This window comes from Pogona vitticeps, chromosome 2, assembly GCF_051106095.1.
Source record: "Pogona vitticeps strain Pit_001003342236 chromosome 2, PviZW2.1, whole genome shotgun sequence".
Lineage (NCBI taxonomy): Eukaryota > Metazoa > Chordata > Lepidosauria > Squamata > Agamidae > Pogona > Pogona vitticeps.
In genome coordinates, this window is record NC_135784.1 from 62,122,326 (window position 1) to 62,145,719 (window position 23,394).

At 45.5% G+C, this 23,394-nt stretch overlaps 1 protein-coding gene across 4 annotated transcripts in view; it reads right to left on the minus strand.

Moving 5' to 3' along the window:
- CHCHD6 (coiled-coil-helix-coiled-coil-helix domain containing 6) overlaps positions 1–23,394 on the minus strand; it is a 341,446-nt gene that overhangs the window by 84,382 nt on the left and 233,670 nt on the right. For all 4 annotated transcript variants that reach the window (XM_072989551.2, XM_072989552.2, XM_072989553.2 and 1 more), the window contains one exon: positions 3,868–4,003. In XM_072989551.2, coding sequence (XP_072845652.2) covers positions 3,868–4,003 — 136 coding nt within the window. The remainder of the gene's footprint in view (positions 1–3,867; positions 4,004–23,394) is intronic.

The following is a 23,394-nucleotide window of genomic DNA, read 5'->3' on the forward strand; positions in this document are numbered from 1 at the left end:
CATTGGAACATCAAGTAGAGGAGGTGTCAGAAAATGACAACATCAAAATATTGTGGATAGAACAAATAAATGTCTGAATATTGACATTGCAATTCCAGGGGATGCCAGAGCTGAAAATAAAGAATTGAAAAAAATAACAAAATACAGAGACCGGTCAATCTAAACATCTTGCTTGTGGTTGCAGCACATTTCAGTGATCCCTGTAGTCATTGGGGCTTCGGGAACAATATCAAGTAATTTCACACAGTTGTATAAGCAGTTGCAGATCTCCGATATAATACCATTTAGAGCTACAAAAATTGGCAATATTAGGAACAGCATACATATTGCGTCAATATTTAACAGATACTTAGGTTTTTGGTTAAAACATATATCTGCTATACAATATCAGCCAATGTTTTTAGAATTTTGATTGACTGTGGCTTGTGTTTTTGAATAACTACTACTAGTACTACTACTTCTACTACAACCACCACCACCACCACCACCAGAGAACTGTAGAGCTGGAAGGGACCCTAGTGATCATCAAGTCCAGTTCCTATCAAGGAGATGCAGTGCAGAATCAAACTCCCAGCCTCTGGTTCTGCAGCCAGAAACTTAAACCACTGAGCTATAGCCAAGAGTGCAACTGGAGCAAGCAATAGTCTGTGAGCTATATATCTCCATCCCAACCAAGATCTCAAAAAATTGCCCCTTCTCCAATTCCTCTGTCCCCAGACAAAATTGTTTCTCACTGGAAAACAGCAAACAGTGCCCCCAGAAGCCTCAAGAACCCAAATTCATTTTGACATTTAAATTTTATTCCCCACCTCTGAGCAAATCTATTGAAGAAAAAAAAAGGATAACAATTGACAATCAACTTTGGTTTCCTAAAAGTCTTTCTCAGGCCTGAAAAAGGCCTACTTTCTCATTAACTTTCAAATGGCAAACTGTATACCTGCAAGGCACATGGGACATAATTTGCTTCTTCCACCCCCCCCCCTTCCTCCTTTTTTCCCAGTGATGCAGGGGACTGAAAGAAGGACATGTGGGGCCCTGGCAAGGTCCAAGACACACACTACCCACCCTGACTCAGAATAACCTGCTGCTTTTATAACCTTTGCTTGTTCTTCAGATCAGCTGATTTAATCCTTGTCCTTGGCTTATAGTTAATGGCTTTAGAGAATGCAAGAAACCCACTCGTAACAGTTGAGAAATTTATGGAAGTCCAACCATATACAAGCACAAGGACAAAGGGCTAGCCACTTTAGGCTAAGACCACCTTTTCCTCCGGCCAGAAGAATAGGAAGGACATCAAGTATTCATCTGGATCATCCTGATGACTTTCCACTCCAATCGGGTGGGACACCTTACGCCAAAGTGTTCAATACAGAATTCCCTTTCTGTCTGTATTAATGTATGCATTTTTCTTGTCACTGGTGTGATACTCAGACAATACTGTCAACAACAAGAGATGATACAATGACAATCTGGGGATTTCAAGCTGTTTCAATTGAATTAAAACCATGGAAGACTCATTTTTCCGATGACAAAGATTAAAACCACTATCTCCACTGAAATCTACCCACTCATAACAAGCATTTGCTAATGCCATGTCTGTTTACAAATGTGTGTTGGGGGTGGTGGTAGGGGACTCAGACAGGATACTTGTCTTTCCTTCTCGTGCTTCTCTCTCCCTGTGCCATCTTGACAGATTTTACTGCCCTCAAACCCATCTTCACAGATGGTGGGATGGTACAGGAAACCTGCCACAAGATTCTGAATATTTTTTTGAGGGGAGGGGGGATTCACAGTGTATTTTTGGCTCCATGAAATGACAGCTTTTGTGTTGAACTTCGAATCTCATAAGCTTATTTGGCATCCCTGCCGAGCACGCGTATAATCACACAGCTACTCGTACCTGTTCATTAGTAGCCACCAGGGCAAGAAAAAATACAAATAATAACAACAAAAGACTTGCCTGCCATTTTTATACTGTCCTCTATAGCAAATATAAAATGGCTTTTAATATAACACTCCTACTAGTTCTGTGCAAAAATCTCTAGTCAGATTTACAGTGCATGAAAGTTCTTATGAAGTATCCTGGGTTATGAGTGGGTTTTTTTTTTAAGGAACCCTCTTCAACTTAATATGATCTTTCAGTGCCCTCTGCTGTTAAGAGTCACTCAGCTTCCAGTTTCCTCTGTAGTAATGTCAGACTGGGGCTTTGGCTAGCAGTCTCACCACCCCTTTGTTAAATGGCTGGAGCTGGAGCTTGCAGACATGCAGAAATTTAATGCAATGCTATATTTCAAAAGCAAACAAGAAAACAAACAAACAAACAAACAAACAAACAAGGCAGTGGGGGACAAGCCTGATTCACAGAAGGCGGGAAAGAAGGCTTGCCGTGGTTGACAAGGGATGAGCCATGTTCTGTAGAGAACTACTTTGGAAGAAAGGATTGTGTGACAGCACTGCTGGGTCTGCTTTCCTCTAAAGCCAAGAAAGAAAAAGGAAAGCACACGTTTTGGGAGCTGGGGACTTCAAAGAAAAGCCCTTTCCTTGGCAGCCTTAACCTTGAGATCTGCAGAACATACAAAGACCTTCTTTGTAAACAGAAAGGGGAAAAAACCCACCAGGGTTTGCAACAACATTTGAGCTAATATATCCTGACAATTTTCCCATCTCCTTCTGTTGGGTTTCTTCTGGGAGAGGGTTGGCAGTTTGTTTCAGGTTATATTTAAATCAGGCATACAGATTTCCCTTCATGACATGAACAGGAATGGGAAAGGGAAAGGAAAGGATAGTCTCCACAGCCTGCCCCCTTCCCCCCCAAAAAAAAACCCACCTAGGCCTCCATCTGAAGTCCCACCAACCATGGTAGCTTCCAAGGAAATATGTTTGTCTTCCTGGCATCACATACAGAATCAGCTAATGCTATAAAGGCATTTTCTGCAGCATGCAAGGAAATTCACAAAATATTTTTAATCCTTCACCAGTCTGAGACTATTGTATTTTTTATGATATATCCATTTGATTATTCCAGCCTACATAGTCGAAAGTGCCTTCAACACACATTTTCCAGTTCAATTCACTTATAGATAAAAACTTTAGGCCACGGTGTCACGTGCCTTAGTTAACATCCCATTAGATTACTGTAATGATCTCTACTTGGGGCTGCCTTTGGAAAGTGTTCCCAAACTTTGGCAAATATTGCACCTAGACTAGAGATGGTTAGAAGGAGAACAGAAATTCCTTGTTAAAACTGCATCACTGGCTACCACTTAGTTTTCTGGCAAGTGTGTTTTAGGCCTATAAAGCCCTTAATGAGTTGGGTTGAGGATATCTGAAGGACTGTTTTTGTCCATATGAACCTCCCCATCTTTGAGGAATAAATTTGTTTGGTGGCTTCTTTCAAGCTGGGGAGGCCCCGTTCCACAGGAGACCAAGCTGGCCCCCTCACAGATGTCCTTCTGTTAGCAGACAAGACATTTCTTTTAGATGGTTGTTGTGGGTTTTTTTGGGCTCTTTGGCCGTGTTCTGAAGATTGTTCTTCCTAACGTTTCGCCAGTCTCTGTGGCCAGCATCTTCAGAGAACAGGAGTCAGAACTGAGTTTGAGAATACATTTCTTTTGAGAATACATTTCTTTTAGACTTTTAGTAAGCAATTAAAATAGTCATTATCTGTGATAACCGATTTATACATCTTTTTTTTTAATTTGTTGTTCATTATGTGAACTAACCTCTAATTATCTGTGCTTGGAAGAGCATGGGCATAAACATAGAGGCAGATCCTTCTGACTAGCCTGTGCCATCAACAGGCACAGGTGGGGCGAGCATTCACTTATAGTAAAGCACAGGTTGATTTCTTATGAAAACTATAGTTACCTTCTGTGCTAGCCGAACACAACGCTGATACTCTTTGACCAACTCTGAGCAGTTGAGCACTTGATTTTTGTTTTCATTGTAGCAGGTCAAGATTGCTTCTTGCAGATTTGCACATATAGGTTGAGTGTTCCTCCGCCTGTTTGGAGACAGAATGAATCGAGTGACTGTCCTAATTCTCACACAGATACCCAATACATCTGGTAATGCAGATGTCACGAGTTCTTGTCCAATGCTAATCCCACAAAGCACTGTCCCTTCTTTTAATTTACTTGTAAATTACTTGCCAAGGCCTCAAAGAAGGAGGTTCCTTCTTCAAGATTTGGATTTCTTATGTGCCACTAAAGATTGAATGGTTTGACAGGGTAAGACTGCTTTCACTATGTGGCCATAGTGAAAGCAGTCTTACATTGTCATACCATACAACACTTGTTTTAGGGAAATGGCACAGAAGGACCCAAAAGTAGATAAGGACCTACCCATAGACCCCTGAGGGATCTGAAGTGGATTGGCAAGGATTTCTTATTCTTGATTGCGTAATAACAGCAGCAACAACATGACTCCCCTATTCACCAGATTATACCACTGAACATGAAGAAAGTTTAGAGTAAGCAATAGTGGGATTTTGTGTGAAGAATTATGAGCAACATTCAGTAATAGTATTCAGAACAAGTTCATGGACTCAGAAGACTTTAAATCCAAGAGTACATATTTTGCATCAGGCTCCATTTGGTGCTCTCAGGGTTGCAGTGAAAAACAAAGTCAATCCCACAAACATGCAGTCTGCTCACTCTTGTCAGATCAGAGAGCTGCCACTAGGCAGAACAGACAATATATGGGTTTGATCAGACCAGTGGTGAGATTGGGTATAAGACTGTTTTATATAGCCCTTGGCTGCACTAATCCCTTTAAAAACAGTCTAGCACACAGAGGTTTGCAAAATTTCCCAGCAGACTTATTAATTTACTTGTAGTAGTAGAAATGTAGAAACTGAGGCCTGAATTCAGTATCACTCTGAAAAAAGACCCACAGACAAGTAAAAACCAAATAGGCATCTGGATATGTGTATGTGTGTATGTGTGTAAGGGGCAGATCAGGTTCTGTGAGTGTTGAGATGAGATAGTGATCAGATTGTGTGGAGATAGGAGTCTGTGTGAGCTAGAGCCTTTCTTTATGTGATTACCTGATTTATTTGTTATACCAATCTTAATGTACCAATCAATAAACTTTAGTTATTTTGTTTGAAATCCATTCGGGCCTGAAGATACTTATTGCAGGGAATGGTTGGTGGCAGACTACCAGAAGAGTAACAGTGGAGTGACGTAGCGACCTTCCTTTGTGAGGTAGAAGGAGGCCGTTACAAAAATCACCACCTGGCCTAGGGGGAGAGAGAGCTTTCAGGCCGGAGCTGCTCCTGGGACCGCACCAGACCATCGTGCCTACGCCCAGAAGGAGCCAAAGATCATCTACCGGCCATAGCTCACTGTGTGAGAGGGAGTGAGTCTGTGGTTGGGCCCCTGCTGGATCTTCCTCTGTGGTTACAGGCCTTGCGGCCTGCTGCTCCTGGCTGCCTCACCCCCTCTCAACATCAACCACCTGGCCTAGGGGGAGAGAGAGCTTACAGGCCGGACCTGCTCCTGGGACCGCACCAGACCATCGTGCCTACGCCCAGAAGGAGCCAAAGATCATCTGCCAGCCATAGCTCACTGTGTGAGAGGCAGTGAGTCTGTGGTTGGGCCCCTGCTGGATCTCCCTCTGTGGTTACAGGCCTTGCGGCCTGCTGCTCCTGACTGCCTCAACCCCTCTCAACATCAACCACCTGGCCTAGGGGGAGAGAGAGCTTTCAGGCCGGAGCTGCTCCTGGGACTGCACCAGACCATCATGCCTACACCCAGAAGGAGCCAAAGACCATCTGCCGGCCATAGCTATTTAATACTATATAATTATATAATACTATATAACATTATATTTATTTTTGTATTTGTATTTGTCCTGCACTTTTCTTTAAGTCGTGGTATTATTTAAGGTTCTGTTCTTTACTTTCTTTTCTTTTCTATTGATATGGAATGGAAGACCTGTTTGCCCACCGAGGGGCCTTTTAACATCCCAGTGATCACGGGTAGAGGGAGATATGGCGTTGGCCCAGTCCCTACTCGTGTCAGAAGAACACCAAACAGATGTTTGAAGGCTGTCTGTTGTTCTGAGACTGTGACCAACCCTCAGTATCGAGGGAGCCAGTCCAGCCTGCCCTCCACTCTTGTACTGTTGAATGCCAGGTCTATAGCCAACAAGCCTCAGGTGATTCACGATCTTATCCTGGAGGAGAATGCAGACCTGGCATGCATAACCGAGACATGGATCAGCGGGGAGTGCGGTCCTCCCCTGGCTCTTGTCTGTCCGCCCGGTTATGCTGTCCAACACCAGGGTAGACTGGAGGGGCAGGGGGGGGAGGAGTAGCCATTGTTTATAAATCCAGCTTGGAGGTTACTAGGCGCTGCTCGGTGGTAAAGCCAGGTCTAGAGGCACTCCACATATCGATTGGGGCCAGGGATGGTTTTGGGATTTTGCTGGGTTACCGCGCTCCCGGCAATCCAGTCACTTCCCTTCCGGAGTTGACTGACTTTGTCTCCGCGGCACTATTGGGATCCCCGAGGCTTTTGGTCTTGGGTGATTTCAATGTGCACGTGGGGGAAGAGCCATCTGGGTCAGCTCTTGAGTTCTTGGAAACCATGGCTTCCTTGAACATGTCCCAACATGTCAACGGCCCCACCCACGTGGGTGGTCACACACTGGACCTGGTCTTTTCCTCCAGTTGGAGCGAGTGTGATCTGGTGGTGACGGACCTCACGTCAATCCCCTTGTCATGGTCAGATCACCACCTAATAAAATGTAACCTCACAGTGGCTCTCCCCCCTCGCAGGGAGCAGGGACCTATTTCTATGGTCCGCCCTCGAAGGCTACTGGATCTGGCTGGATTCCAGGACGTCATGAGAGGGGTCACGGCGGACCTGGCTAGCACTCCTGTCGACACTCTGGTTGATAATTGGTCCACCTTCGTAACCAGGGCTATAGACACAATCACACCTAAACGCCCTCTCCGTCGTAGAGCTCGTCCAGCGCCCTGGTTTAACCAGGAGCTTCGAGTGCTGAAGCGACATAGGAGAAGGCTAGAGCGTAGATGGAGGAAGAACCCGACGGATTATAATAGGATAGCTGTCAAGGTCGCAACTAACCTTTACCTGTCTAAGGTAAAGGCTGCTTGTCGAACTTACTTCGCTAACTGGATAAGCGAAGCGTCCAACCAGCAGGCGGAGTTATTCCGTATAGTGCACGGCCTATCCGGAACTGGTCTGGATGATAGGCCTCCCCTTAGTTTTTCACCTGACCAGTTTGCAGCCTTTTTTAAATCTAAAGTCGAGGCCATCCGACGGGACCTCTCTCCTTTTTTGAACACAGTAAGTCGAGCAGAGATGTCCAGCGCTCCGTCTTGCCTGGTAACCCTTGACTCCTTTCAACCTATCACGCCTGATTCTGTGGCCAGAGTGCTTGACCACTGTCGAGCCACCACCTCCTCCTTGGACCCTTGCCCGGCCTGGCTAATCAAAGCAGCCAGGCCGATAACAACAGAATGGGCCACTGCAATAATAAATGGGTCTTTCCTTGAGGGCAGGTTTCCCTCTGCCCTCAAGGAGACACTCATTAGGCCCATAAGAAAGAAACCTAATTTGGCAGCGGATGAAATTGGCAACTATAGGCCCGTTGCCAATATTTCTTTCATGAGCAAAGTAGTCGAGAGGGTGGTGGCTGACCAGCTTCAGGCACATCTGGATGAAACAGATGCCCTGGATCCTTTTCAGTCGGGCTTCAGGCCGTGCCATGGTACAGAGACGGCATTGGTCGCCCTATACGATGACTTGTTGAGGGAGGCCGACAGCAGTAAAATTTCTTTGTTGGTCCTCCTCGACATCTCAGTGGCCTTCGATACCGTCGACCACAGTATCCTCCTGGGGAAGCTCTCTGAGTTGGGTATCGGTGGCTTAGCTCTGGCCTGGTTCCGTTCCTTCTTGGAGGACCGCCCCCAGAGAGTGCAGCTTGGGGAGAGTATTTTGGCCCCGTGGAGTCTCAATTGTGGGGTTCCACAGGGGTCGATCATCTCCCCAATGCTGTTTAACATCTATATGAGGCTGCTGGGTGGGGTCATCAGGGGATGTGGAGCATCGTGTCATCAATATGCCGATGACACCCAGCTCTATATTTCCTTTTCACCAACTGCAGGTGATGCCGTCCTGTCCCTCCAGCACTGCCTGGGGGCCGTACAGCAGTGGATGCAGGAGAACGGCCTGAGGTTGAACCCGGACAAGACGGAAGTGTGACAAACCCAGACCTACTGGGATCTATCACACAGTTACTAAGCTGCCACCAACCATTCCCTATAATAAGTCACACAGACCAGGGATGGATTTTTAAACAACAAAAGAATAAGGTTTATTTTAAATACAAACAGGGTAAATAAAACAATCAGGTGAATAAAATAAAGTAACGTGGCTTATTCTCACACACACAAGCATACAGTTTGGTTCACCTAGAACCTTTAACTTAAAGCACAGACCCTGAACCCATCAGTTCTGGCTAACCCACAGACACCTGAACTTATCAGGTTGGTACTCTGACACACAGTAGTACCCTGTCAGACACACAGACTCCCACAACAGCTTCTTCTTCCCCAGCTGCTGCTTCGTCCCAACCCAGTGTCTCACAGTCTGTCTCGGCATCTACTCTTCACCACACAGGCATCACATATTTATACAGTACAGCCCCTCCTCCTGATGTCCCGCCTTCCACTCCCCATAGGATGGAACTTTCCCTCCAAACCCATGACAGACAGGTAACATCAGTGCTGTTATGTAACACCTCCCCTCTTTAAAAGTTGTTTTGTAGGGGGAAAGCTAAAAGTGCTTTTCACCAAAAAACAACCTGCATAAAATACACAACAACATTTATACATACCATATAATACTTACATATACTTACACTCCAAGTTAACCATAGCAAATATGCATTTAAACATTTTACCATATACATTACATTAATTTACCTTTATTCATACAAACCCAAATTAAAACCAGGTACATTTTAACTTTTTGTTTTCATTATATACATATAGTCCATGTTCTTTCGCCGTCTTCAGTCTTCAGGTCTTCTTGATAAGGCGTCAGCAACACAGTTCACTGACCCTCTGACCACCTTCACTTCAAAGTCATAGTCCTGTAAGTTCAAAGCCCACCTCATAAGTTTGCTATTGTGGGTTTTCATTGTCTTTAACCATTGCAATGGTGAATGGTCAGTACACAGAACAAAATGTCTTCCCCAGATGTAAGGCTTGGCCTTCTGGATCGCGTAGACTATGGCCAAACACTCCTTCTCCACGGTTGCCAAATGTCTCTCACCTTTTTGAAGTTTCCTACTCAGGTAGGACACTGGATGTTGGTCACCATTCTCATCCTCCTGGCACAGAACTGCTCCTACCCCGCTGTTAGACGCATCGGTGTAGATGATGAACTCCCGGTCGAAGTCTGGAGCACGCAGGACAGGATAGTTGATTAACGCCTCCTTCAACCTCTGGAACGCCGCCTCACAGTCGCTGGTCCACGGGATGCGGTCATCAGCCTTCTTCCTCGTCAGATCGGTCAGCGGAGCCGCAATCTCGCTAAACCTCGGGATGAACTTTCTGTAGTAGCCCACCAATCCAAGAAATGATTTGACTTTTTTCTTGGTGTTGGGTCTAGGCCAATCACGAACAGCTTCTATTTTGGCCTCCAGGGGTTTTATCATTCCTCCCCCTACCATGTGACCCAAGTATTTTATTTCTGGGCTACCCAGCTGACACTTGCTGGCCTTTACTGTTAGCCCTGCTGCACTTAACCTCTGCAGCACTAACTCCAGGTGTATCAGGTGATCTTCCCAGGTATTACTGAAGATCCCTATGTCGTCAATGTAGGCCACTGTAAAGTCACTGAGCCCTGCCAAGGTCTGGTCCATCAGCCTTTGGAATGTGGCTGGTGCATTTCTGAGACCAAAGCTCAGGACTCGAAACTCATAGAGACCAAAAGGGCTGCAAAAGGCAGTCTTTTCTTGATCCCTGGGATCAATTCTTAATTGCCAATATCCCTTTACCAGGTCCAATGATGAGATGAACCGACAACCCCCTATGGTTTCAATCAGGTTGTCTAGCCTGGGCATTGGGTAGGCATCAGGAGTGGTTACACGGTTTAATTTCCTGTAATCGACACAAAACCTAATGCTCCCATCAGGCTTGTCCACAAGGACTATCGGAGAGGACCAAGGGCTAGAAGAGGGGACGATTATGTTCTCCCTCAGCATTTCGTCCAGCTCCTTCCGCACCTTGTCCCTATAGGGTCCCGTTACTCGGTATGGGGATACTGCCTGCGGGGGTGCATCCCCTGTATGGATCCGATGCATCACTCCCTTCACTATCCCCGGCTTGTTGGAAAACACCTGTTGATATTTATTAAGCAGCATTTTTAGTTCTTGCTGCTGGTCTTGGGTGAGTGCAGGACTGATCTTTACCTCCTCTGGGTTGTATTTTACTTCCCCTCTACCCTCCCAGAAGGGTAATTCAGCTTCCTCACTCTCAGCTGCTTTTATCGCGAATAAAACCCTCTGTTCCCCTCTGTAGTAGGGTTTTAGGGCATTCACATGAACCACCCTCCTTGCTTGGTTCTCCTCCTGCTCTATAAGGTAGTTCAGGTCTGACATCTTGGAAATGACCCTATATGGTCCTGCCCATTTGAGCTGCAGTTTATTCTCTCTGCAGGGCCTAAGCCAAAGCACTTCCTCCCCCGGGTCAAAGTGCCTCTCTCTAGCTTTGTGGTCATACCATGTTTTCTGTCTGACCTTCTGAGCTTGCAGGTTTTCTGCTGCCAGCTCTAGATTTCGCTTTAGGTCATTCATCAAGGTGTCTATGTATGTCACAACGTCTTGTGGGTCATCCTGGGTGATCTGCTCCCAATTTTGTTTGATCAAATCAAGGGGCCCTTTCACCCGTCTCCCAAATAGAAGTTCAAATGGACTAAACCCGGTACTGGCTTGTGGCACTGATCGATAAGCAAACAAAAGGGATTGCAGCTTCTGGTCCCAATTGTTTGGATTCTCTGCCAAGTAAGCCCTAATCATGCGCATTAGAGTCCCATTGAACTTCTCAGTTAACCCATTGCTTTCAGGATGATAAGCAGTGGTTTCCTTGTGCTTAATTCCACAGATCTGCCATAAGCGTTTCATGAGCTTTGACGTGAACGATGTGCCCAAATCTGTGATTATCTCTGAGGCAAATCCCATCCTGGACATGTACCCCACCAAAGCATCTGCCACTGTGTTAGTTTCAATATTAGTCAAGGGTATGGCTTCAGGATACCTTGTGGCATGGTCCACAATTGTTAGGATGAACCTGTTCCCCCTCTTTGTGGCCTTGGGCAAAGGTCCCACAATATCCACCCCTATGCATTTGAACGGAGTGTCAATCACAGGCAAAGGGCACAGCTTTGCTTTGGTCCTGTCGCGGTTATTCCCCTGCCTTTGACACACATCGCATTGTTTACAGAACTCCCTGATCTGCTTCCCTATGTCAGGCCAGTAGAAATTCTGTGTGATTCTCTGCTGTGTTTTGTTCACTCCTAAGTGTGCAGCAAACATGTCAGAGTGCCCCCTTTGTAAGATCATGGGGCGATACTTTTCAGGTACCACCAGCTGACTTCTGATCCCATCTCCCCCTTTTGAGATATTCCTCAGGGTTTCTCTATATAAAATCCCCTTTTTCTCCAGAAATCTCACTGGGGTCTCAGGTGTTAGCTGGGCGTCAGTCACCTGTTCAAAACACTTTTGGAGAGTGGCGTCTGCCTTTTGCTCCTGTCCAAATCTGCTGTCTGTGGTTAAGGTTTCCACCACAGCTTCTGAACTTCCCCCACCTGCTTCCGTCTCTGGCTCATCATTACCCCCCTGAACTGTCCCTGTGGTGGCTTGTGAGCGTGTAATCACTAGCACCCGTTTCACATGTTCAGCCAGGTCATTTCCCACGAGCACGGCTGCTGGCAGAGTCGATGAAATCGCTATCCGCCAATCTCCCCTCCAGCCTTGAAAGTTGACAGGTACCTCTGCTACTGGCAGAGAGATTGTCTGCCCCTCAATCCCTGCCACCTTCATGCTCTCATTTGGGATTATAAACTCCCTAGGGATGATATCTGGATGGCATAGGGTTACTTGGGAACAAGTGTCCCGCAGCCCCCTATACTGACGGTCAAGTATTCCTACGTCCACCCCTGCTGTCTCAAACAACTGAGAATCTGTTTTTATCAGCAAGCAGCGCTTTACCTCCAGAAGAGGACCATTTTCCTCAGCCTGATCAGCAGAGGCAGCTGTCCCAGACTGAGTAGCCATGGCAACAGGCTCCCTCTGTGACACTGAGCCTTGCTCTTTCTGGACACAGAACACAGCTTTTGGCTTGGTCCCACTAGAATTCTGAGGCACCATTCCTTTTAGCTGCTTTAATTTTTCACACTCTGAGATTAGATGACCCTTTCCCTGACAGAAATAACATTTTCTAGTGTATTTGGATTCTCTCTCCTCTTGTTTCGGTTTTCCCTCCAAATTCTGAGGGCTTGGTTTCATGCCTGAGGGCTTCCCTTCACCATGGGCCCCTCCCCCTTGCTGGCTTTTCCCTGGTCCCTGAGAGTACTTGCTGTAGGTTTCTTTGGGTTTACCTACAGATTTCCCCTCACCCAAGGGCTTTCTTATTTGGGAGATAAAATCCGCGATTTCTGCGGCTGCTGCCACAGATTTCGGTTTCCTTTCCCTCACCTGGAATTTCAATTCCCCCTGCAGGACTGAATAGAACTGTTCCAGGGCTATCAAGTCTTTAAGCTGCTCATAGGTCTCTATTCCCTCCTGCGATAGCCATTTCTCAAGCAGCCTCACCAATTGGGCCCCCACTTGGGTAAAAGTTTGTTCTGGTTTTTTAGTGAGGGACCTGAATCTTTGTCTCAGCTGCTCTGCATTTATCCCATGTCTTGCAAACACCAGTTTTTTAAACTCTGCAAAATCTTTCATCAATTCCTCAGGCATCTCGGCATAAACCTCAGCCAGGCTACCACTGATTAAAGACCGCATGATGGTCATCTTCTCAGTTTCCCTTACTGAGAAGTCCACAAACGCTCTTTCCACTAAGGAAAAGAACACCTCAGGACAATCTCCCTTGTGGTACACAGGGAATTTCTTCAGGTCAGCCTTAGACAGTTGGCCTCCCTCAGAATCCCTATTATTATTATTGTTCTGGTTCATCATTTCCAGTTTTCTTAATTCAAACGCCATTCTTTCTTTTTCCAGAGCAATTTTCTCTCTCTCTAATCTTTCTTCTTTTTCCAATTGCCTCATCCTCAGTTCATGCTGTTGGGCTATGAGCAATTTTCTGAGTTCTGGGTCCTGCTCTCCTGTGCTGTCACCTTGCACTGAGCCAAATTCATCCTCAGAACCTTGGTCAATCTGGGGGTCTTTCACTTCACTCATGTCTGCTACTTGGCTTCGAGTCAAGGGCATACCCCCCCCCTCAGAACAGGCTGCTTTAAAAAGTCAAGCCTCAGAATAAAACGACCACTTTTTTTCCTTCTTGCCTCAGAACCAGCTCTCCCTAGAGATTGCTGCTGTTCTTCAGCACTTAAATTGCAACAGTATCGAGTCAGAGCCTACCCCCCTCTGCTGGGCCTCTCAGCTGGCAAGCTAGCTCACTGTTGCTACGCAGATTTTCCTCAGCTTTTTCCCGCCAAAACTAGGTTGCCTCAGAGCACCTTAATCTAAGTCTCCCCAGTTGGCACGTTCTTCTACTAGCGCACCTCCCCGTGAGGTACACCTAGAAGATTACCTACGCGCCTCAGACTGTCCCTGACTAGACCCCCCTTGCTCTGGGCACACTTGCCAAGGCTTTGCTGGACCGCTGGACAACTGGACCAGTCGTATCCCACACGCTGGACACCAATCAATGTGACAAACCCAGACCTACTGGGATCTATCACACAGTTACTAAGCTGCCACCAACCATTCCCTATAATAAGTCACACAGACCAGGGATGGATTTTTAAACAATAAAAGAATAAAGTTTATTTTAAATACAAACAGGGTAAATAAAACAATCAGGTGAATAAAATAAAGTAACGTGGCTTATTTTCACACACACCAGCATACAGTTTGGTTCACCTAGAACCTTTAACTTAAAGCACAGACCCTGAACCCATCAGTTCTGGCTAACCCACAGACACCTGAACTTATCAGGTTGGTACTCTGACACACAGTAGTACCCTGTCAGACACCCAGACTCCCACAACAGCTTCTTCTTCCCCAGCTGCTGCTTCGTCCCAACCCAGTGTCTCACAGTCTGTCTCAGCATCTACTCTTCACCACACAGGCATCACATATTTATACAGTACAGCCCCTCCTCCTGATGTCCCGCCTTCCACTCCCCATAGGATGGAACTTTCCCTCCAAACCCATGACAGACAGGTAACATCAGTGCTGTTATGTAACAGGAAGTTCTGAGGGTGGGTGGCCCTGTGGATGGTGGCTTGGGAAGCTCCCTCATGTTTGGGGGGGGTGGCCCTGGCTGCAAAGAGTGGGGTCCGCAGCCTGGGGGTGCACCTGGACCCGATGCTCACCATGGAAACGCAGGTGGCATCGGTAGTCCGCACCGCCTTTTTCCACCTTTGGCGGATTGCCTGGCTGCGACCTTATCTAGACACGGAGGCACTCACTACCTTAGTACTTGCGCTCGTAATTTCTAGATTAGACTACTGTAACACGCTCTACGTGGGGCTTCCTTTGAAGCTGATGCGGAAACTTCAAGTGGTGCAGAGTGCGGCCGCCAGACTCCTTACTGGAGTGAGAAAATACCAACATATCTCTCCAACTCTGGCCATGCTGCACTGGCTGCCCATCCGTTTCCGCATTGACTTCAAAGTGTTAATGCTTACATATAAAGCCCTAAACGGTTTAGGACCTCGATACTTGGCGGAACGCTTACTCCCAACTAATTCTACCCGTGTCACCCATGCGAGCCAAGAGGTGAGGCTGAGGAGCCTGACACCGAGGGAGGCCCGGAAATAAGAACTAGAAACCGGGCCTTCTCAGCGGTGGCTCCTCGTCTCTGGAATAACCTACCTCCGGAGATTCGCACTGCACCCTTGCTGGGTACTTTTAAGAACCAACTAAAAACATGGATGTTTAGGCAGGCCTTCCCTTCTAGTTAATTCCTGTCCTCTTTCCTTTTTCTTTCTCTCTTTATTTGATTTATTTTTATTTTTCCCATCTTACAGAATCATCTAATTAATTAATTGTTAAAAAATTTTTAGAACTTGTTATCATTTGTTGTAAGCCGCCTAGAGTGGTCGAAATGACTAGATAGGCGGGGTATAAATACAATAAATAAATAAATAAATAAAATATTTTTTTTTCGTTCTTTGGAAATATGTCATATTTTCTGCTTTCTGGACCCTAAGGCTCAAGGGCATTTCCAAGCAACAGTCTACAAAACATTCAGTTCCAAGAATCACCATAAAGAGTTATACAACTATCTTTTTGTCAGCCACGGTCAACACCTTTCAATTCCCTGTGTAACTTAGAAGCTTAGAAACTCATGTCCTTTGGTGGAACAAAGGTCACTGCTAGGTAGCGCTCGTGAAAACTCATGGGAGCTTGTGGCTGCACAGAGATAAAATCCTATGAAATGCCTTCCAGAACTTGGAACAGGAAAGAACTTAATGGGGGGCTTCAGGAACTCATAAGGTTGGCATTTTGTTCTGTCACTGCAATTTTAATATCATTCTAATCATTTGAATGAACCCCTTGGAAACAATGCCAAATAGAACTAGGTCAGGAAATACCACAAATCCCTCAATTCACTGGGAAAGTTAAGACTTTTAAAATTAGAGTTTAACTCAGAGAATCTGTTTTAAAAGTGTAGCAGAACACTTTATTACTTCGAGAGAAGTTGGAACTGTCATGCTTAGTATTAAGGTCAATGATACTTCCCCTATTCTGCTTTCTAATCAATTTTCATGATTTCTAAGAGATAAATAGGTTGATTTCTAGTGCAAGTTTGGGTTTCACCTGTCTGTTTTGTAAATGGAAAGAACTTGAACTAAGACATAACTCTTTCTTTCTAAACTACTGTATGGAAAATCCTGTGCTCAAAACATTCTTCTAAAGTAACAGGAGTTCTACCTGACAAGTCTTGCAACAGCAAAGTCAATTAGACATTTTCAAGATTTTATGAAAAATAGAAACCAACAGGTTACCTATCTGTAATTGTAGTTCTTCAAGTGGACCTCTGTAATTCACACTATGGATAATCCGTGCATGCACAGAGCCTCGTCAGAATATTCTAGAGCTTCTGCGGTAGCAAAAAGATACATTAGTACTGACCCCTCCCCCCCGGCACCAAGGCCCTCCCTTCAGTTAGGTCAACTGCCACATAATGAAAAAGGGTGTGAGAGTGGGAAGGCTGAGTCGGGACGTGTGAATCACAGAGCTCCACTTGAAGAACTACAATTACAGGTAGGCAACCTGTCATTCTTCATGGCCTCTGTAAATCACACTATGGTTAAATAACAAGTTACCTTACCCGGAGGAGGGTGTCACGCCAAGGTAGATGATAACACAGCACGCCCAAAAGCAGCATCAGATTTCTGCCAAACATCCAAGCTATAGTGATTGATAAACATGGATGGCTGTGACCATGTGGTAGAGGCGCAGATGTCCAGTAGGGGGATGCACCAAAGAAACGCCGTAGATGTTGCCAACACCCTGGTAGAATGAGAGCAGATACTATGTGGCACTGGAACCTGAGCAAGCTGATAAGCAAGCTGGATAGTAGATACAATCCACTTAGATAGTCTCTACCAGGTAACTTGAAGACCCTTGGCAGGAAGTTGGTAGCTGACAAAAAGTTGAGCTAAGCATCTGAATGATTTGAGTGCAGGCTATGTAAAAAGCTAGAGCCCATATGGAGGATCCTTTCTGGAGGAGTAGAAGGAGACAGAAAAAAGGAAGAAAGAACCAAAGGTTGGGATAGGTGAAACTGGGAGGCAACCTTGGATAGAAAAGAAATATCTACAAAAAGTTTAACCTTATCTGGGTAAAACTGGAGATAAGGGTAGTCAGACTTTAAGGCCGCAAGTTCACTAGCACGTCGAGCTGACGTGATGGTCACAAGAAATATTATTTTGAAGGTAAATAACCTGAGGTCAGTTGACGCCAGGGGCTCAAACGGGGCCCCTGTAAGTTGTTGAAGGACCAATGTCAATGACCACTGAGGTGGGGGAGGGCGAACACCTGGGTTCAGGTGTGATAGCCCCTTGAGAAAACATTTCAGAATAGGGTGTCTGAAAAACTTAGCTGCCGGAGATGTTGGTGGTTGATAAGCCACAATTGCAGAAAGGTAAACTTTGAGGGGTGAGAGAGAAAGACTCTTAGTTTCTAACCGCAATAAAAAACGTAAGACAGTGGTAAGAGAGGGGATGGTTGAGGAAAGGGATAACACTGCAGTAAAAGCTTGAATGTTCCCCATTTATACATATAGGCCTTCCTGGTTGAAGGTTTCTTTGCATGATGAATGACATTCATCAGTGAGGCCAGATCCTCCATGCTGTGAGATGTAGAGCAGGGAGATCTGGGTGGAGAATTTGATTTTTGTTCTGTGTGGACAGGTGAGGTAGACTGGGCAGGTGATTAATGTCAGACAATTGCTGGTGGAGAATCGGGAACCATGGCTGTAGCAGCCTCCACAGAGCTATCCAGATAGCATTGGTCCTGTCCTGCTGAAGACGGACTACCACTTTGTGGAGGAGCGGGAATGGTGGAAACAGGTAAGTGTATGACTTGGGCCAATGGCTGATGAATACATATCCGCGGGAGTTCTTGCCTACTCCTGTGTGGGAGCAGTAACGCTTGCATTTCCAGTTTACCTGGGAGACAAAGAGGTCGATGGTGGGTGTGCCCCAATCATTTGCAGAGAGAGAGAAAAAGAGATTGATCTAGCTTCCATTCATGGGCTTGAGATTCTTTGAGACTGAGCAAATCTGCCAGATTGTTATCTTGACCGGCTATACGTATTGCCGCAAGACAAACTTGGTGGTAGTGATAAATTGATTTAGTTCCCTGAGGTTCAGGATGGGGCGAAGGCCTCCATCTTTTTCGGGGATGGTGAAATAGCGCGAGAAAAAACCTATGACTGTGTGTTGTAACGGTACTGGTTCTATGGCGTCTTTGAGTAGTAACGACTGTATTTCTTCTTGCAGAGTTTGCAACTGAGGTGTGACGGTGGAGGAAGCTGGTGGAATTCGATGCGGTACCCGTTCCTTATGATGGAGAGGACCAAGGCATCTGTAGTCATGTCTTTCTATGCAGGTAAGTGCTTCCAAAGGGCAGGGGGAGAGATGGGAGGTAGCAGTGCAATCTCGGCCAGTTGGATGTCAAACGTGATGCTTAGGCTTACAGTCATTGCACCTAGTTGTGGTTTATTGGTGAGGTTTGGCTCTGTAGGTTGTTGTTTGTAGTAAGGCACATATGATGTTTGCCTTTGAGCTTCTTGTTGAAATTGTTGATAGGAAGTGTAAGGGCGGTGCCACTGACTACACTGAAGGCATTGTTGGTATGTGGAGTAGATTCCCCAATGTCTGGCAGCTGTCCTCTTTTCCTGAACATTCTCAAGAATGTCATCAGTCTTGCCATTGAAGGGACCAACTCCAGCGAATGGGGAGTTTCCCAGAGTAAACGTTGGTAGGTGCCCATAGCTACATTTATTTGGCAACTCTCATGGTGAAGGTGGCAGAAGAATATAGCCATGGAGTCAATGCACCTGCTGTCTTTATTAGGTGGTATTAGTATTTGTCTGTGTCAAGAGTGAGATTGTATAGCTTCAACGAATATGGAATTGGGAGCTAGCTGTTTCTGTAAAAAGACTGTGCCTGGGTTATGTATAGTACTCAATAAAGGTTGTCTATGCAATTTGACACTGAATGAGATTATGCTGGTTTGGTCCAAGAATGTCTAGCTGTGCTCAGGAGAGAAGGGAGCATGGAGATATGGACCAGTGTGGAAATATCTTTAGAGATGGGATCATAAAGATGATCTACTGGTTCAGTTGTGGGTCTATGGATTTGTAGGTCGAGGGATTTGGCCATACAAACCATTAGTTTAGCATAAGTTTGAAAATCCTCTGCTGGCAATGGAGGGTCTGTGTCTGCCAGATCAGAATCTGGCTATGTTAAAAGTACAGTACTGATGATGTTTGAGGCCTGGAACCATAATCAGATGGGCTGGCATCATGCCTCAAGTCAAGTGACTGTCAATCGATATTGATATTAGGCGGGTGGTCCTCAAAATATTGGTGTCTACGCCGAGCTGTCAATGTCGAAGGTGCATCTATGGACAGGGGTCAATATCAAGGGTCTTCTACTGTTGTCAACATCGAAGGTGTGTCCATGGACAATGTTTGATATAGAGGATTGTCAATAACGAAAGGGTTCGTATCAAGGTGGTGTTGAAATGGAGGCTGCTGTCAGTGTCGAGACAGCTGTCGAGGTGGTAAAGGCATCAATGGACCATATTGTATTATGGTGGAATAGACAGATGCCGGTGATGCTGAGTGGGATGAGCGCTCACAGTCCTCCTGATGGACAGGGAAATAGTAATTTGCCGCTGCTGCAAACGTGCCTGGAGCCAAGAAGTATTGATCAGCTTGCTTTGGTCTCTTAGGCACTGGCAGATAAGAAGTTCCAGTTACTGTAGTTCTGGGCGATCATGGTAATATGATCACTTTGACACTGAAGGCTCCCTAGCAGACACAACTTGCTGTGGCAGTGCCGCCAGACCAGGAAGAGCGACTGGTCGATAGTGTTTGGCAGGTCTCTCCATTGGGCACTGACTGGGGCAAACGGCATTTCAATGATGGTGCTGAGCGTGATCTCCTTCCGCATGAGAAGGCAAGTGGATGCTCTTATAGACTTGGTGCCTTTGTTGATGTGCCAGAGGCCAAGGTGGTAGGCCTACTGGGGCAGAGTAAGGCACAGTTTCCGGTTGCATTTCAGCACCATGGATGTCTGGTGAGGCAATTTGTGAAGACTCACTGGATTGCTGCGGGCTATCAGGACAAGCCATGAATTGATCAACACACTGTTCCCAATCGGGGGACTGCGATGGTGATGGTTGATGAGGTGGAAGTGCCTCCTCATCTGAAAGAGAACCAACACAGATGAGGTCTCCAGACTCCGGTAGTTGTGGAGTCGGGGAAACAGTTTTGGAAGGCTTCAATTTCAAAGACTTAGCCTTCTTCAGAGGTGATGGTTCCGGCGCCGAGGAAGTGTTGATGGATGGTTCTCTATTAGATGCTGTTTTCGATGTTGAGGGTTTTGATGTCGAATGTTTGGCCTCGTGCACTCACGTGACCGTCGTGATTGGAACAAGATGGAGTAGTTGACAGATGCTGTTTTGTCGCTTTGGAAACAGCTTTATCCATGGCTGTAGGAAGGTTGGGCCATGTATTTAGCAGGTTGGAGAGATTGCCTCTGAAGCCAAAGCTTGTGTCTAGAGAGGTGACTGCAGAGAACTCCGCTGTGGCGATCCCCCTTGTTGTCCCTTTATTTCCTTTGGACTCCACAAAGGTAAACATGCCTTTTTCCTTCTTTTCGCTGCCGCCAGGTATTTCTCCTAATACCACTACAATTCCCACACACAGGAGCTGCTTATATAACTTAGGAATCAGGGGATTGATCAAATATTCTTTTATTAATTAACAAAATCATAAGGAGAATCAAATATATAACATATGCAGGTGTGCATATATTAGATCATGTATTCAGTCACTGGTGTTTCTCATGTTAGGCTTATGTGTTCATTCCTGCTTGCCCACTATGTTTTACTCTTTCAATTTCCTTTCTTAACCCCTTTTTAGCTACAGTATTCCTAAACCCTAGCACCCTCTCCACATCTTCTTGTCCCTACTTCTCTCTATCCCTATCTGACTCCAACTGTCCTGAACTATCTCTTCTCACTCTCTGTCATTCTGACTCCGCCCCTCCTGCTCTCTCCTCTGACTGACATGCAGGAATGACATCATATTTTGGGTTCCGCTACATCCGCGTTTAAAGTTTTTCCAGTGGGGGCACGAGGAAGTTTGATGGGTCTCATGGTGGCAAAGTAGACATTTAGCGTGGTCATCAGAGAGTGGGATCTTGTTATCACAGGCTATGCAGCATTTAAACGGGCCTGAAGAGGCCATGAAGTGAGAACCAGTTTTGGAAAGAAAACAACGGAGAGGTTCAGGGGGGAGCGCTTCGGCCCTAAGGCCAGAGCATATATTGTTTTGTAAGTAATAAGGATAATAATAACAATTTTATAGATTTTAAACAAAGTTCCACAACTTTCCTTCTTTCGTTTTCAGATTCTCACAGAAGCAATGATCGAGGCTCTCAATGTGGTGGTTGAAAGAAACTGAAGGGAGAGCCTTGGCTCCAAGGTACATATAAGAGTGGGGAGGGGGCTGTACTAATGTATCTTTTTGCTACTGCAGAAGCTCTAGAATATTCCAACAAGGCTCTGCACATGCGCGGATTACCCATAGTGTGATTCACAGAGGCCACGAAGAAGAACTTAGCTATATTATTTTTGTTTTTGTAATGTTCATAACCGGCCACTGCAATGTGCAGTAGAAGGACATATATGGGAAACTTACAGATGGCTAATGAAGTTGTGCACTCACTCAGTCTACAAAGTGAGCACCAGTTAATGAGTGTGACAATGGTGACTCAGTGAGCAAGGCTGCTAAAAGGGATGAAGGACTGATTCAGTCTTGAGCTTAAAATTCCACTGCTGTTGTGTTTCTCCTTTCTTAAAGCAACTTCCCATAAATTCAGGCAAACATCCATGTGCCAGATTTGTGGACATGTAACTTCAATCCTTCCTCTGCAGGCATGAAAGCTACGAACCCATTTTTCTTTGAATTGCAAACAGGTTCTGTCATTGTTATATAGTCTGAGTGATGAAAGTCTTTTGACTTCTTCCAACTCAAGACTTCAAGTAATTTTCATAATGTTGGAAGTTATACAATGAATCACATATTCCATTACCCTGTTCCAAGATCTGTGTAGTCTATTCCAATGTTACTTGTATTGATGTCTCTTGACCCTTTGGTCTTCGAAGGGAACAGGTATAATGATACCATCAAATCAGATATTATTGTTTCAGCCAGCTACCTCCTTACTACCTTCCTGCATTAAATAGCTTTATATAGCTCAGACTTGGTGACAAGTCATATTTTTACAACACCCAACTCTGCTGACATTGTAGCATCCTGATAGCGCCATGTTCCAGTTACAAATTATATTCATTCATTCATTCGTTCATTCTTACACACACACACACACACACACACACACACACACACACACACACACACACACACACACACACACACACACACACACACACACACACACACACACACACACACACACACTCTCTTACTTAGTGGACAAGCCACTACTCTGGACAACTTCCAAAAATAATAAGAATAAACAAACAGAATTTTTAAAATGGACACATAAAAACTAAAACCTCCAGTCTAGCAAATAATCGAAGACTCAGAATGGTGAACTGTGGGCCTGCATAAACTTACTACAAAATTAATATTACAAAGGGATGAGGCTTGTAAAGGCCTGGGTAAAAAGCCAGGTTTTAACTTCCTTTCAGAAGCTCAGGAGGGTAGGGGCCAATTGTAGCTCCACAGGGAGGAAGTTCCAGAGTGAGGTGACCAGTACCAAGAAGGCCGCCCAGCCTTTAGTTGACAACGGATGGGCCTCTTTCGGTGTGGCCACTCGCAGCATCAAAGATTGGGAGGAGCAGGTGGGATGGGAGGGTGACCTGAGGGAGAGGCGCTCTGACACTCAACACTCCATATAACAGGCCCTGGGCTGATTTTCTTCCACCCAGCTTCTCTACCATTGGGACTGGCCACAATACTTCTTCGTGCAAATGCAAAGCATGCAAAACAAGCAAGGCTTGTTCTTTTCATTACAATTCACCTCACAGAACATCAAAATTGAACATGTAGGTCCCTTATGTGTCAGCTGCAGGCACTTCTGTTAATTCTCTTGTATCCAACAACATTATAATTCTAAATTCTCTACAAACAAACTATTGCTACTCTCCTCTAAACCAGTTAAATCTGTAAGCACTTTATTCTGCCCAAGAAAAGCCTGGCACGCTCTGGTCCATGGGGTCACGAAGAGTCGGACACGACTTAAGGACTAAACAACAACAACAAGAAAACTTTGAGATAGGGGTATGTGACCAAGTAGGATTTAGACACAGTTTCATACCACTACCTCAAGTAAATCACTTTCTTTTCCTTAACACCCCCAAGAGATTGCTGCAAAACTAAATAGGTAACAATGCACCACACCATTTTGATCTTTT